Here is a 16,335-nt window from a genome sequence, read left to right on the forward strand (position 1 = left end):
GGACATGCATCTTATTGGTTATTTAAAAGTTTGAAAGTCTGAATCTTTCAAATATTAAGATTTATCAGGCTATTTTGTTGAAGATGACATACATCAAATTATTAAGAAAAAAAAATGTCATTTTCACAAGACTACTGGAATAATATTTTTACTTTTAAATTTAGGTGCATCTTGTTGTCATCAAAACGGTGAAGTAAGAAACTGTAACCTTATTTTGATTGTCCTTATCTTATCTCAAAAAATTATTTAATGTAAGAGTCAAAAGAATTCTCAAAATAATTTATAAGTGACTTGACATTGCATCATTATTAAAAGCTACACATTTTTCAAGTAGATATATGAAATAATAGAATTTGAAAGGGGCATGTTTCATAAGGATGTGAACATTGCTTTTCTTATCAAGAAAACAAAAAACATTGCTTACTTTTAACATTATTATTAGGCTATTAGTTTCACCTATGTATGAAACATGAACCCCCCCCCCCTCCCACCCACCCACCCACCCAATACACATCTACCAGAAGGGAGAATCGTTATCCTCTTCTATTATAGCACAATATTATAACGCATCGTGCGATGTCGCAAAGACCATGTGGTTCCATGGGCCCCACATGATGCATATGACCTCTGCATCCGCCACACGATGCGTTATAGCACATTGCTATAACAACAGAGGATAAAAATTGTTCTAGGGAAGACTATAAGAGATTCAAGGAGATTCCATTGGTATTGAAATTAGATTAAAGAATGCAAAGTGATTCATTTCAAATTTCTATTTATTTATTGATTTGCATGGAATCAAAGTGTTTTGCTAACGTATGTGTTTGTCGTTATCTTAGTTTTTTTTTTTTTAAATCTTTTTAATTGATGAATTTTTGTTTTTTTGGTGAATTAATTGATGAATTTTTAGTCACCCAAGGAAGGAAGTAGGGGAACAATCTACGTCAATATTTATGTGCAGATGTGGCGAGTAACTTTTCGTGTCACGGTAGCGTGTAGATTCATTCCATCCATTTGAAAAGTAATGGCCATTGGACTCCAATAACCCAAAAATGTCATGAGAATCTGAATCTTGGGCTGCATTTGGTATAATTTAATTATCATCTCATTTTCTCTATTTCAACATTTTGTAGGTCCCAGGTATCTTGACTCTAAATCGTAGTTGAAGAGCGTGAACTATACAACAATACATTGAAAGCATTTGAAATCATATAGTGGACCTTTTGAAAATAAGGTTGTGTTTGGTAAGATTTTTTTAATAAAATATTGATTTAGAATACATTTCAAAAATATATAGACCAAACGTAGCCCAAGATATCAGGAGCATTAGGGGGGGCCGATCTGGGACTAGAACCAGATCCCATCCATTTATTTGTTGGGTTAATTCTAATTTTAGTTTTGAAACATTTATTAATTAATCGAGATGTTTCTAGTCCTGGTCCTGGAAAATTAGAATCAACTAGGATTGGTTCTAATTTGACTTGTTTTTTTAAGGGAGGGGAAGAGGTTTCATGAAGAGGAAGGAGAAGATAACACTTGTTGTGATTTGGGCAGAACACATCCTTAAAAACTTGCCATTAAAAGTCGGGTGTCTGATGTCAAATCCTTATAAGCTTTCACCTTGGGCTACTCACATTTGATGTGAGATTATTGCTTTCGTGTGGAATCCCAACATGATTTCCTTCAAGAGCAGCGTAAAAAAGAATCTACACATGCATTACAACAATGAGGAGTTGAAATATGGTATCATTCATACGGAATTCATATGGACCCCTTATGGTCAGAACATAAGCCATAAGAATCCTCTGTAGTACTGCAGGGTGTGTAGTGCACATCTTGCGGCACAGCATAGGGTACGTGGCACTCGAACATAAGAGAAAGTGTGTCAATGTAGGCCTTACTTTTAATTTGTAAAATGGCAACGAAACAATTTTCATCTTTTTTTATTAGGAATTTAAATTGAAGTAGTTGATTTGGAACTGGAATCATACCACCCCTTTATTAACTAGTATTGAGTTTCTGACCCTAAAATGTGGAATTTATTAGGACCTTATCCGTCCCAATTGACACCTTATGGGCCTCAAAATTTATTTATTTATAATTTTTTTTTTTTAACATCCTATTTAAATATTGTAGTTGCAATGCTCCAGGACACGTTGGTGTGCTTCTCTTTGGGGGACATGAACAAAGGTGTTTGGGGGGGGGGGTGGATGGTCATGCCATGAAGAAAACTTTATAAATTATAATGGGTTGTTTGTTAAGGAGTAAGATGAGAAATAAATTTTTAATTCTTCATTTGTCCCCTTTTACTCACTTGTAACCAAACGAACCTCAAACTTCCCCAATGGCATGTAAGCCAGATATGTATTGAAGTAACATTAATTTCAGAAACAATTATGGACAATAATAATACTCTTAAGAAGATGCTTATTATTGCATAATGTATATTAGCCCTTAATTTGTTGAGCTAATGAGATTAATCCTCTTAATTAAAAGCTGCTCAAGCTGAAGTAGCAGTAGCTCTACAGAAAGGCAAATCCTTTTCAACGTTAGGAGATGCCCTTAGTATGGGATTTTTCTCAAAGAAATTTACAGGCTTCAGTTCAAAGCTTGAAGATACCGTTGGCATGATTGGGAAATCCTCTTGGCATGGTATATGATGAAATCCTAGTGTGTACCACAACACAATATCTTTATCATCAATCGGACGGTCCCTGTATCATCATCATCATTCCAATAAGTACTGCAATTAATGTAGAAAAATAATAGAACGATGTAGAAAATGAATGGAAATCACAAATAATAATCACATAGTCACACAAATATTTACGTGGTTAAATAAGATTGTCTACATCCACGGTGAGATGAGATTTGATTCACTAACAATGGGGACTACTCGTCCTCACACATTGATCAGATTGCTTATTAGGAGAGAAGCCTCGCTACAAATTTATAGCAAAATCTTATAAAAAAAATTTATCAAAACATACATACACCCTAAAAAAAATTCTCATGAACCCCCGAAGCTCTGCATGGACCCGCCAGCTCATTGAGAGCCTCCCCTCCCCCCCAATAACAAAGAGGTTTAATTAGTCAATCAGTATATATACCTCTCAGACCATACACCAAGCGTATCCTCCCCTTTGCTTTGCCAAACAAGAAGCCCTCCTGCCCATTGCTCGCTTTTGTTGTAAGGTGTCACCCATATCTAACAAATTAATTACAAGTTACATTAGAAATCAAGATTAAACTAGTCTGAGTTCATCCCTACTCTATGATGATACCTAATTTGTTGGGGTTTCACGCGAAATAATAAACAACATCAGATGTGAGTAATCCGATGTGAAGATTTGTTAACTTTTAAGAATGAGTTCTATCCAAATCCCTAACATAACTTACCTGGTTATTTGTAAAAGAAGCACGTGATTGTGGAGGATCATGGTGGTCGAGCAAGCTGGCCGCTGTGCCACCAGGGACGACCTTGTAACCGGCTGGGTTACCAAGCCTAGACTTCTTGCCATGATTTACCACATGGAATTCCGCTGGTTCGTAGAGTTTAAACTTCACTTGTGCCTCCTTCTCTGTCTGAGCAACTTCTCTCTTGACTTTCAAGTAGCTTTTCCTAGGGGATTCTCCAGGTAAGGTCTCTTTCTTCTCCAAATTCACCTTCACAAAGGAGTTGTCTGCACCATCGATGTCCATATCCAAGTGGAAGGTTACAAAGTGATCGTGTACCACGCCGATAGCGTTCTCAGACACTAATATCCCAGACATGGCATCTCGTTCAGCTTTATTACCCACTTGATTCATGTTCTGAAGTGGAGTCCCTTTCACCATCAACATACCTGAGAGCCCTACCTGTACATTCATTTCTTCTTCATTAATTAAATAACTCTTTTTCAAATCATATTTGATTAGCAAATAAAAAATATAAAAAATTCATATTTTGTTTCAAACCTTAACCCGAATTAACCCATCTGTTTGGAACTCCCAGTCAATTATGTAATCATAATTCCCTACTGATGCTGCCATTCGAGCCACAAGCGTCACTTTCGGCCTTGCCTCGCGAATCTATTCCAAAATTCAAGATGCTCATGTTAGAAAATAAAAGTATTGTTTAATAATCCAATCATTTTGTCTCTGATACCAAGAATTACAAACCTCCATGCCACTGATTGGGGTCTCTGAGTGTCGCCAACCAATATCACCGGCGTAACGTTCGAACACACACATCATATCGGACTGAACGTACGGCTTGCCGTCGGTAGCGGCAAAGATGCCATCCATGTAGTAAGCATGACGAGGGCAATCGTTAAGAGGAACCAGAGGCATCGCCGTCACGCCCATGCCGTACTCGCCGGCGTCCATATAGGTCTTGAAGTACCAAGCGTCGGCAGGGTCCATGTAAGGCACAAATAGCTCCGACGAGAACCCTTTGTACATAACACTCCTGGTCTGACCAGTTTCTGAGTCATGGACCATGGCTCGGGATATTATAACCCCAGCTCGTGGGTCAGGCTTCAGGTGAAACTCCCAATTGGCCCATTTCACCATGTGCCCTTCTTCTATGCTGAAACTTGGCCCTTTGGGTTGCTCTATAGATATGGGATTAAGTGGTTTCATCATCTCCTCTGGTTTGTTTTGTGCCGAATAGCGGTAATCGGTGTCTGTGGCGGGAGGAATTGGGATTCCTCGACCAGTGTGGGAGATCCGAACTACCTTTCTGGTGTCCACATCGACGATTACGACGAGCCCTTCGATGGGTCTCATGTAGAAATTGGCGGTGCCTTCGCCGGAGAAACACGAAACCTTAACCAGTCTTCTTCCTTCTTCACTAACCCCATACCATCCGATCGCGAGTGGTGCGCAGGTCAAATCGGATAACTTAACGCCTCTCCCGGAGATGATCTCGATGAATTCTGGGTTGGTGAGAGGAGCTTTAGTTGCAACAGCCATGTCATCGAAGCTGAGAGCTGGGTACCCAGAGCCCTGGCTTATGTCATGGTTTATGACCTGTCCTGATTCCAAATCAAGGGTCAGCAAGTTGGATTGGCCATTCAAGAATGCAATCACGAAGGCTTTTCTTTGGGGAAGAGGGTCGCCTTTCTTCCAACTGAGGACGATAGACTTCTCTGGTTCATCTAGTGAAACAGAGTGAATTGCAGGGAAAGAAGAGATGAAGCGTTCGTAAGATGAGAGAATGGTTTTAACTTTGTTGATTTCTTGTAAGGTGAGAGGATCTAGTGGATGGTGAGGGATCTCAGTGAAGTGGTCTATAGGTTTTGGGTCTATGAAGGTGTCTAGAACAAGGCCTGATTTGGCTTGAATTCGGTTTTTAGAGGTACACCATGGCTTATTGAGAGAGCAATCAAGATCTCCTTTGTTGGAAGGCAACCATGAACGCCCAAATAAAAGGACAACTAACAAGAGGAGGAAGGAGAAACGAAGAAATGAAGTGATTTCCATTTCTATCGCTTTCTAAGGTTTAGAGAACTGATCAGAAATGTCAGATGGGTGGGTGCCTTAGAGCCACCTCATCCTCTGTTTTAGTTCTGTTTGATTGAAATAAGATGGTAGTCCGTTTTATAGGCAAAATTTTAACTTTCCATGGGGCAGGAGTGGTTCCTACTTACTTCTTCAGTTCTTCCTATGTTAAGGGAATACGGATATTTCAATGTTGGGCTTATGAGAACACAGATTATTTGGATGAGTGACAAATATCGACTCCAATTCCTAGTAAAATGGGGAGTAGTTTGCCATTGAGAGTTCAACACGTAGAAGATGCTAAATTCAACGGTATCGAGTACAAGAAAAAAAGAAAAAAAACTACTAGATCATTGTCCCTAACATGCAATCCCATAAAATTTTGCCAATAAATGAATAATCCCACCATGGTGGTCCCTATAATTAATCATCATCTTTTATAAATTGAAACAAATCAAATTGTAATCTGCCTTTCCTTTAATAAAAAAAACAAAAAGTAAGAGATCTGTATAACGCCTCCAGGTTTGACAAGAGCAGATGTAGTGACATTGTGATTTTTGTATTCATGTCACTGTAGGGTATAGAACTATAGATCCATTCCATCAATTTGAAAAGTGTTGGCGATTGGAATCCAATAAGTGGATCTGGCTCCACCCCTTGTTTTGTTGGGCCGGACCTTCCAGCTCCCACCACGGCTGGAGCCTGGAGGAGAGCCAAATTGCCAATAAGTAACCTAAAAATGTAACATGCGAATGTGAATCTTGGGCAGCATTTGGTATAATTTTTTGAAATGCATTACTAATATTTATTTTAACTTATATTTGTCATCTCATCTTCTTTACCTCAACATTTTGTAGGTCCCAGACATCTCGACTCTAAATTGTAGTTAAAAGAGAATGAACTGTATAGCGATATATTGAAAAGCATTTGGAATCATCTAGTGGATTGTTTCAAAATAAGGCTATGTTTGGTATCCTTTTTTTGAAAGTAGCATTGATTTAGAATGCGTACCAAACCTAGCCCAAGATATCAGGAGCATTAGGAGGGCAAATAGGGGTGTCAATCTGGGATTGGAATCGGATCCCATCCATTTATATGTTGGCTCAATTCTGATTTTAGTTTTTGGATAATTTATCAGTTAATTGAGATGTTTTTTCTGTAAGGGTGTCAAATTTAAACTGAAACCGAATCGAACCGTTAACTAAATGGTTCAATTATGCTTTATTATTTAGTATTAAAAATGATTAATTAATCGGACGGTTCTGATTCTACCCAAAAGGTAGAATCCATTAGGACCTAATCCATCCCAATTGCAAAAAAAAAAATTTTGGGGGTTGTGGGGGGGCAGAAATTAATTCGTATTTAATTGCAATTGCAATGCTCCATGACACGTCGGTGTCCTGTTTTGGGGACATTGGAGAAGATGGTCATGAATGAAGAAAACTTTATAAATTATAATGGGCCGTTTGATAAGAAGTACAATGAGCAATAAAATTTTAATTTTTTTTTTTTTTTTTCCCCTTTTACTCACTTGTAAGATGTAACCAAACGAACCATAAACTTTCCCAATGGCATGTAAGCCAATCGGTGTATTGAAGTAACATTAATTTCAGAGGATGCTTATTATTGCATAATGTACATTATTGCTTAATTTGTTGAGCTAATGACATTAATCCTCTTAATTAAAAGCTGCTCAGGCTGAAGAAGCAGTAGCGCTACAGAAAGGCAAATCCTTATCAACGTTGGGAGATGCCCTTAGTATGGGATTCTTCTCAAAGAAATTTACAGGCTTCAATTCAAAGCTAGAAGATACCGTGGGCATTATTGGGAAATCCTCCTGGCATGGTATATGATGAAATCCCAGTGTGTACCACAACACAATATCTTTATCATCAATTGGACGATCCCTGCATCATCATCATCATCATCATCATCATTGTCATCATCGTTCAGTAAGTATTGTTATTAATGTAGAAAAACAACTAAAACGATGCAAAAAAAACAAATGGGAATCAGAAACAACAATCATATAGTCGCACACAAAGATTTACGTAGTTTGGTAAGATTGCCTACATCTACATGAATAGGGTTACACTCACTCGTCCTCAAATGGTCACACCTCTCTCAAATTACATACAAAAAGAGAACCCTTGCTACAAATTTACACCGAAACCCGATATAGGAAACTTACTGAAATATCCATATAGCCTTAAAAGAAATTCTAGAGGACTACCACTCCTTAAACCCCCCCCCTTCCCCCACACAAAACCCCTGAAAATATCCATATAGCCTTAAAAAAAAATTCTAAAAGAATACCGCTCCTAACCCCCCCCCCCCCCTACAAAACCTGCCAATAACAAGATTAATGCACAAGGTGGGCCAATTCCTCCTGAACTCTTAACGGGCCATCAAAATCAGCCCAGCTACGCAAGTAACAAAATACAAGAGATTGTACCTTAACAATTAGTGTTAATACACTTTCTCTTCTAATACTTCACTAGAAAGACAACACAAAAGACCCAAACAAAAAAAAGCGCAGAGAAAATTTCAGGGACAAGATATTTAATTAAAGTTGATCAGTATATATACCTTTCAGACCATACACCAAGTGTATCCTCCCCTTTGCTTTGCCAAACAAGAAGACCCGCTGCCCATTGCTCGCTTTTGTTGTAAGGTGTCACCCATATCTAACAATTTAATTACAACTTAGATTAGTAAATCAAGATTAAATCAAGATTAAACCAGTCAGAGCCGTAGCCCGGCTCTATCTGATGATAGATGACAATAATATCTTACTTGTTGGGTTTTATGTGGAAGGTGGAAATAATAATCTATATCAGATATGAGTAATTCGATGTAAAGACTAATAGGTACTTCGACACCCTATTTTTAATGGTTAGTTTTTAAAGATAAGTTCTACCTAAATCCTTTAAATAATTTACCTGATTATTTGTAAAGGAAGCACGTAATTGTGGTGGGTCATGGTGGTCGAGCAAGCTTGCTGCTGTGCCACCAGGGACGACCTTATAACCGGCCGGGTTACCAAGCCTAGACCTCTTGCCAGGATTTACCACATGGAATTCCGCTGGTTCGTAGAGTTTAAACTTCACTTGTGCTTCCTTCTCTGTCTGAGCAACTTCTCTCTTGACCTTCAAGTAGCTCTTCCTAGGGGATTCTCCAGGTAAGGTCTCTTCCTTCTCCAGATTAACCTTAACAAAGGAGTTTTCTGCACCATCGATGTCCATATCCAAGTGGAACGTTATAAAATGATCGTGTACTACGCCAATAGCGTTCTCAGACACTAATATCCCAGACATGGCATCTCGTTCAGCTTTACCCACTTGGTTCATGTTCTGAAGTGGACTTCCTTTCACCATCAACATCCCAGAAAGCCCTACCTGTTCATTCATTTCTTCTTCATTAATTAACTCTTTTTCAATTCAAATCTGATTAGCAAATAAAGCACCAACAAAAAAACAATTCAGATTTTGTTTCAAACCTTAACCCGAATTAACCCATCTGTTTGGAACTCCCAGTCTATTATGTAATCATAATTCCCTACTGATGCTGCCATTCGAGCCACAAGCGTCACTTTCGGCCTTGCCTCTCGAATCTATTCCAAAATTCAAGATTCTCATGTTAGAAAATAACAATATTGTTTAATGATTCAATTATATTGGCTCTGATACTAAGAATGACAAACCTCCATTCCACTGATTGGGGTTTCGGAGTGTCGCCAACCAATATCACCGGCGTATCGCTCGAACACGCACACCATATTGGACTGAACGTACGGCTTGCCATCGGGAGCGGTGAAGACGCCATCCATGTAGTAAGAGTGACGAGGGCAGTCGTTAAGAGGAACTAGAGGCATCGCCGTAACGCCCAGGCCGTACTCGCCGACGTCCATGTAGGTCTTGAAGTACCAAGCATCGGCAGGGTCCATGTAAGGAACAAACAACTCAGATGAGAACCCTTTGTACATAACACTCCTGGTCTGACCGGTTTCTGAGTCATGAACCATGGCTCGGGATATAATGACCCCGGCTCGTGGGTCAGGCTTCAGGTGAAACTCCCAATTGGCCCATTTTACCATGTGTCCTTCTTCTATGCTGAAACTAGGCCCTTTGGGTTGCTCCATAGATATGGGGTGAACTGGCTTCATCATCTCCTCTGGTTTGTTTTGTGCCGAGTAGCGGTAATCGGTGTCTGTGGCAGCAGGAATTGGAATTCCTCGACCAGTATGGGAGATCCTAAGGACCTCTCTGGTGTCCACATCGACAAGTACGACGAGCCCTTCGATGGGTCTCATGTAGAAATTGGCGGTGCCTTCGCCGGAGAAACACGAAACCTTAACCAGTCTTCTTCCTTCTTCACTAACCCCATACCATCCGGTCGAAAGTGGTGCGCAGGTCAAATCGGATAACTTAACGCCTCTCTCGGAGATGATCTCGATGAATTCTGGGTTGGTGAGAGGAGCTTTAGTTGCAACAGCCATGTCATCGAAGCTGAGAGCTGGGTACCCAGAGCCCTGGTTTATGTCATGGTTTATGACCTGTCCTGATTCCAAATCAAGGGTCAGCAAGTTGGATTGGCCATTCAAGAATGCAATTACGAAGGCTTTTCTTGTGGGGAAGACGGTCTCCTTTCTTCCAATTGAGGACGATTGACTTCTCTGGTTCATCCAGTGAAACAGAGTGAATTGCAGGGAAGGAAGAGATGAAAGGTTCGTAAGATGAGAGAATGGTTTTAACTTTGTTGATTTCTTGTAAGGTGAGAGGATCTAGTGGATGGTGAGGGGTCTCAGTGAAGTGGTCTATAGGTTTTGGGTCTTTGAAATTCTGTAGAACAAGGCCTGATTTGGCTTGAATTCTGTTTTTAGAGGTACACCATGGCTTATTGAGAGAACAATCAAGGTCACCTTTGTTGGTAGGGAACCATGAACGCCCAAACAATAGGACACCTAACAAGAGGAGAAAGAAGAAACGCAGAAACGAAGAAGAAGTGATTTCCATTTCTATCCTTTCTTCTAAGGTTTAGAGAACTGATCAGAATGTCAGATGGGTGGGGTGCCTTCGAGCCACCACAAACTCTGTTTTAGTTCTGTTTGAAATAAGATGGTAATCATGATGACCATTTTATAGGCAAAATTTTTTGTCACTTTCTAAGGGCAGCGCGGTTCCTACTTATCCCTTTAAGTTGAGGGAATATGGATGAAAGTCATTCTCTAGGATGCAATCCGATTAGGAAGTCTGAATTAGGGTGGGTTTGCTAATTAATGAATGATCTAACCATGGTGGTCCCTATAGTCACCATCTTTTATAAATAGCAACAATAATCTAGCTTACCTTACACAAAAGGCAATAGATCATTGTCTCGTCGTGCAACATGAGTACAGTTTTACTGCAAGCATATATAGGGACATCAATATAGATGCGATTTTTATATTCATAGGGGGTGAGTAGACAGCTTTCTCCTTTTTTTTTTTTTTTTTTTTTTTTGCCTTAAAATATTTACCCTGAATAAATTTAAGATGAAATCTCTGTCTCCTCTCTCTCTCTCTCTCATGGTTTTAGTAATCAGTACTGGATTGGTCAAACCGATTGATTCAAATTTGAATCCGCTACTACCAACCTGATTCTAAAAGTGGGCACTTTGGTAATTTGGTTATATTAAGATTTTTCTAATATTAAAACCATAATGTTACTTTACCAACTATTTTGGAGGTTAATGACTTCTTTTTGTTGATATTGAAAAATGTGAGATGATGCAAGGGGTGTTAGACTTGGCTTTTGTCCCGTTTCTCCATTTATTTGAGTGGATTTTTTTTTATTAATTTCTTCATCATTTGTCATTTATTTCATTATACACGACAATTTAAGTCATGTTTGAGTGAGAAAAATAATCCCATCATTTTTTTTTCTTTTGGAAAACAAAATTAAAAAACCAAGTAAAAATTGGAAGTCATTTTTTAGTTCATTTTTCTACTTTAAATTTTAATTTTTGTCTCTCTTTTATATCTCTTTTTTTTTTAATAAAAATCTTCTGCCATACCACAGGGTGTATGGATCCGAACTCTTTTTTTTTTTTTTTTATCTTATAAAATTTGTATGATATTTTCCATTAAAACAAAGTGAGACTCAATACAATTACCATTCAAAGAATATTGATTATGACAAGATGATTTTGTAGTCTAATAATGTTAATTATAAATGCAATGCTGACAATGCCATTATTGCAATGCTTTGGCCCATTATTGAGAATGGAATTGGCTTACGAATCCATTTCAAAAGGTTCTTGAGGTGAGTAGATGAATGATAGAGGTATCCCACGCGGATGTCCAATGGAAGGCCCATTTTGCCATGTTTGGACTTTTTTTTGCCCCTTTCATGACAACAGCTATGGTTGGGCTAGTGAGTAGGGCTTTGTTTGATTGGTGTTAGTAAAGGTTTATTGTTTCTACTTTTGAACATGGGCTGGAAAGTGGAAACACTCTTTGGAGATAGAGACTGGACTGCCTGAAATGGGCCCAAAAACCCTAAATCCAAAACTAAAGATTCCATGAGCTAATTTCTTATTTGGGCCATGGATGGTGACGAAATTTGGGTTGGGCTAACCTAATCAATCAAAGCTCTTCTCATCGATTGGGATGGGTTGAGGATCATGGGTCCTTGGGCTTAGATTGATGCCATAAATGTAGCCCAGTCCAAACCCAAGGTATACCTCTCAACAGCGCAAAGGGTAGCAAAGGGAACAGGATCGTCTCCAAGGAGCCCAGCGCCCAGGGTGCATCCAGCAGTTGACCTGTGCCGTACTCATCTCGGTGCATGCCTAGGGATATGTGCGGCACAGCCCAACGACTGGATGCACTCTAGGCATGCTGGGCTTCCTGGAGACGAGCTAAATTCGTACCAAAGCCTCATAATTGGAAGGGTGTTGGCTTTTTGTGTACCTAACAAAACCACGAAAAAAGAAGCAACCAAATGATAGCATATTAAGACAACTGCTAGCGTGGCTGGTTGGTACCCCTGCTAGTAGGTTGCAAAGGTCCCAACTCCCAAGAGGTCAAGGGTTCAATTCCCTTGACTCACTGAGTGCAATAAGGTTAAAACCTTGCTGATTGAGATGATTATTGAGAGAGTAAGGCTTTTACGTAGCAGAGAGGTAACTGATGAAGATCTTGGCACTCTCAAAGAAAGCGGGGAGAGTGTATTTGTTAATAGATATTTTTGCTTCATTGGATAATCAAGAGATCTTATCCTTCACCACTCTACACAAGATAGTCCTCGGGGGACTCTCAACTCACGGTTGTTGGTGGGTGCACGAGTGGATCGCAGATGATGCATGAGAGTGGCAACAAAAGGTTGAGATGCCGTCCCACCCAATCCCATATAATTCTGACAGTCAATAAAATGCTAATGTATAAAATTCCATTACATGACGCTATGCGTAGATCTCACCCCCGTGAATTAGAAAGCATCTAAATGTCAAGTAAGAACGTGTTTGGTTGCTTACATCCGTAGTTGTTGCATCTACAGATACAGGAATCTTAGAATTTTTTCACCGTTTGGTTGGAAAAATCGATTTACATCCTTAGATGCACCAAATCTTAAGATGCAGTATTTTACACTAAAAATCTGAATCTTTGGATTCAAGAAATTAAACCCTATGGCTAACATCTTCATATGCAAATAAAATCGTGAAAAACCAATGTTCTTCGTCTTAGCGCTCTGTTTCATCTTCAACCTCCCTTTGCAATATTGCCGCTGCTCCTAGAATCGATCAGAAGATGCCGATCCAAGAATCGACCAGAAGATGTCGATCTCAACGCTCCACTTCATCTTCAACCTCCCTCTCTTCGATCCAGTCTGCGATTCGTTCTCTCTGTTGTTAGAACGAGGATATCATTTGATGGTGATGCAGAAGATGACTCTTCCGACAGCTCTATCCTTTGAAGGTCTGAAGAGCAAAGGTTCGAAGATCTGCAAGTACTTCCTTCCTCTCTCTCGCTCTCTCTCAAGCTGTCGCTCTCACTCTCACTCTCTCTATCTCTCTATGTCTGTGTCTCTCTCTCTTGCTCTCTGTTCATCTCTCTATATCTCTGCTCACTGTCTCTTCTATTTTTGTCAGATTTGTGATTTGTTTCTAAAGTTTGTTTTTCATTTTATCAACTTGATTTATGCAGGGAAAATAGAAGATAAAGTTGGAGTTTCGTCCTACAACTAGGGTTTTAGGGGTTGCGGAAGTGGGATCTCAGGTATCAGGTAAGATTTCAAAAAAATCTAAAATTTGTATTTTGTGGAAGTGGGATCTGCTGTATTCAAGCTATTGAAGTACTGCCTTTTGGTAATCTGAGTCATAATTACACAGTTCAAACAGCTTGTGCAGGAAACCAATTGCTCTTGTTGAATAACATATTGATCCTGATATTGTATCCTTTGCAATTCATGATGATACGTAGTTAACCTCTTGGCTGTCCATGTAAAATGAAAGTTAGGAATAGAGCCTTGCACCATTAAATTCTAAGATGTCAGCTTGTTGATACAATTTGAGATTCTGTCATACGAAATCTGTTTTTATTTTTGGTACTGAAATATCATGGATTCTTTACAATGGAGCTATGTCAACAATTTTTCTGCTGTTGTGCCTTCTTGTACTGTTTTGCACTTTCAAATATTAGAGAGTGGCTCCTTTGCAGAGACATCATTCTCAGATTTTTAAAATAAGGAATTAATGGATCATCATGGTCGATTACAATGAAAATTGATGGAGAGCAATTGCAATGAAAATTTAATTATGTTGTTCATGGATGGTTTGATTGTATAGCTAATGGATGGATTTTTTTATGAAGGTTAGGACTTTACTATTCTTCTTGTTTAGAGAATATTATTTCCTTTTATTTTGCTTTCTACTTCCTTTGAGGCAAAACCTTATGACCTTTACATCAATATCTTATGTTTTAAGTAAAACCCAGTAAGAGAAATGATAGAACAGCAAAGCCATTTTTTTGTTGATAGAACAACTTCATTTAGAATGCCAAGACAATCTTTAATGATCTCTACATCTGAAGTTTTCGTGGGTATTTCTGACTAGGAGAGAAGCTATATCAGATGCTAATACATTATGAAAAGACAGCCCTTCAATTAACAAAAACCCCACCCCACCCCCACTTAACTTAAAAAAATATTGATGGGGGACTAAAGCCAGATACCCATAAAAAATTAATTCTTGTGGACTAAAGCCAGTCCAGTACCAATGAAATCTTGAGTGAGAGAGAGAGAAGGGGGGGGGTGTGTGGGGGAAGATCCAAATACATGCTCCTTTGTCAGTGCTCTTCACTGTTCTGTACATCTGCATGAACAAGCACAAAAAAGAATTATACAAAGTCCACAATGCTAAGAATTCATTAACTCCAAAACTGATTCAGGTGTTGCCCTTACACAAAAATAACTCACAAAATTGATTAATTTGGTAGAAGGAAAATGGAGATTTTCTTACTTTCATGGCCACCAAGAAGCTCTACTGGATGAACAAAATGGGCATGTAGAGTAGTGGTCCAGCTCATCCTTGGTTCTCTAGAGCTTCTCTCTCTCATCTCTGTTTTTTTTTTCCCAGGAGCAAATGCATATGCTGTACCTTTTTTTTTTTATACATACGTCTACGTCCCATAAATAGTCTGTTGTTGTACTTGTTGGGTCTTTAGCTCAAATTGGTAGAGCACTTGAAACATGAGCATGTTCCAAGGGAATGGTGGTTCGAATCCACCGAGATCCTTTTATTCAATTATTCATAGCATAGTCAGTTAAGGCAATCGTGAGCATTATACATTGTCTGGGAGGAAGGAGGAGAATGTGACAAAAATCACATGGCATTATCGGACCCTGTTTTTTTGTTTTATGTACTTGAATCAAGTGACACATAAATGTGAAACAACATGTTTGATTGAATTCTATTTAACTCTTCTATTGTTGGAAAAAATCATTCAACCAAAGCATCATATAATTAAAATTTCATATAATTAATTAAAGGGCTAAGGTTGCGTGGAAGGCAGTGTGCACACATAATTAAATTATTAATTAAAAATACTAAAATTTTTAAATACTTATATTCTAACTGTGATTATATTTTATTATTATTAAATAATAAAATAATTAGTATAATTAATTTTATTTCATATTGCATTTTATCACATTTTGGATAGATCCAGGTTTCAGAATCAGGGTAACCAAACAGTTATTTTGGTAGATTCAGGTTTCAGAATCAAGGTAACCAAACAATTATTCTGATAGATTCAGGTTTCAGAATCAGAGTAACCAAACAGTTATTCTGTCAGATTCGTTCATCCACAGATACTCTGATCTATGGATGTTACATCTGAATCAATGCAGACATCTAGAAATTTATGCAACCAAACGCAATCTAAGGGACTTGCTTCGAGGTTCTTCTCGCTGCTAAATCCCGGAGATACACATGTTCTGCTTTGGTTCAGCTGAGGTATGTCCGACTTATGAGAAATTTCATACATGCTTTCTCTCTCCTCGTCATAGTGCTATGATACGTCTCCTCCTGAAGGATGACTATTCCAAAGACATCATGTCCTTCTTTGGTTAGAAAAGGGACTTCTTCCCCATTTTATACATGGTCACCGTTTTGATGTCTTGGCGATTATTCTCATTTTTATGGGTCAACGTAGGGGTGACCATGGTTTTATGGAGTGTAGGAAGAGAGCCTTTTTATTTTGTGTCATTGCCCAATTCCTTCTTTGTTCTGGTGCTCGTGGGGTTTCCCCTGTGCTAATAGAAGTTGTCAAGCAAATCCAACAAGGTGGTGATATTGTTCCTACCGTCTTGG

General features: G+C 38.7%; 2 protein-coding genes and 1 pseudogene across 2 annotated transcripts in view; 1 reads left to right on the plus strand and 2 right to left on the minus strand.

The window, feature by feature from the left end:
* The window catches only part of LOC122664155 (probable O-methyltransferase 3), a 41,814-nt gene extending 41,773 nt beyond the window's left edge, over positions 1-41 (plus strand). The window contains exon 5 of the mRNA XM_043859855.1: positions 30-41. The gene's annotated coding sequence lies outside the window, so the exon portion shown is untranslated. The remainder of the gene's footprint in view (positions 1-29) is intronic.
* Positions 42-2,301: 2,260 nt separating this feature from the next.
* Positions 2,302-5,492, minus strand: LOC122664151 (primary amine oxidase-like). Its single transcript, XM_043859852.1, has 5 exons — positions 4,162-5,492; positions 3,958-4,071; positions 3,400-3,858; positions 3,111-3,208; positions 2,302-2,714 (listed from the first exon to the last, which is right to left on the minus strand). Exons 1-5 carry the CDS (start codon positions 5,464-5,466, stop codon positions 2,501-2,503), a joined length of 2,190 nt encoding a protein of 729 aa, XP_043715787.1. The 5' UTR covers positions 5,467-5,492; the 3' UTR covers positions 2,302-2,500.
* Positions 5,493-7,135: 1,643 nt separating this feature from the next.
* On the minus strand, positions 7,136-10,506 carry LOC122664150 (annotated as a pseudogene).
* Between the last annotated feature and the right edge of the window lie 5,829 nt (positions 10,507-16,335).

The sequence above is a fragment of the Telopea speciosissima genome, chromosome 6 (genome assembly GCF_018873765.1).
Source record: "Telopea speciosissima isolate NSW1024214 ecotype Mountain lineage chromosome 6, Tspe_v1, whole genome shotgun sequence".
NCBI lineage: Eukaryota > Viridiplantae > Streptophyta > Magnoliopsida > Proteales > Proteaceae > Telopea > Telopea speciosissima.

Coding starts and splice junctions, on each gene's coding strand:
- LOC122664151 (XM_043859852.1), bottom strand. CDS start 5,466: ATGGAAATCACTTCATTTCTTCGTTTCTCCTTCCTCCTCTTGTTAGTT. Junction 3,209..3,399: donor CTTCTTTTACAAATAACCAG/GTAAGTTATGTT, acceptor TTAATTTGTTAG/ATATGGGTGACACCTTACAA. Junction 2,715..3,110: donor CTTGGTGTATGGTCTGAGAG/GTATATATACTG, acceptor ATGATGATACAG/GGACCGTCCGATTGATGATA.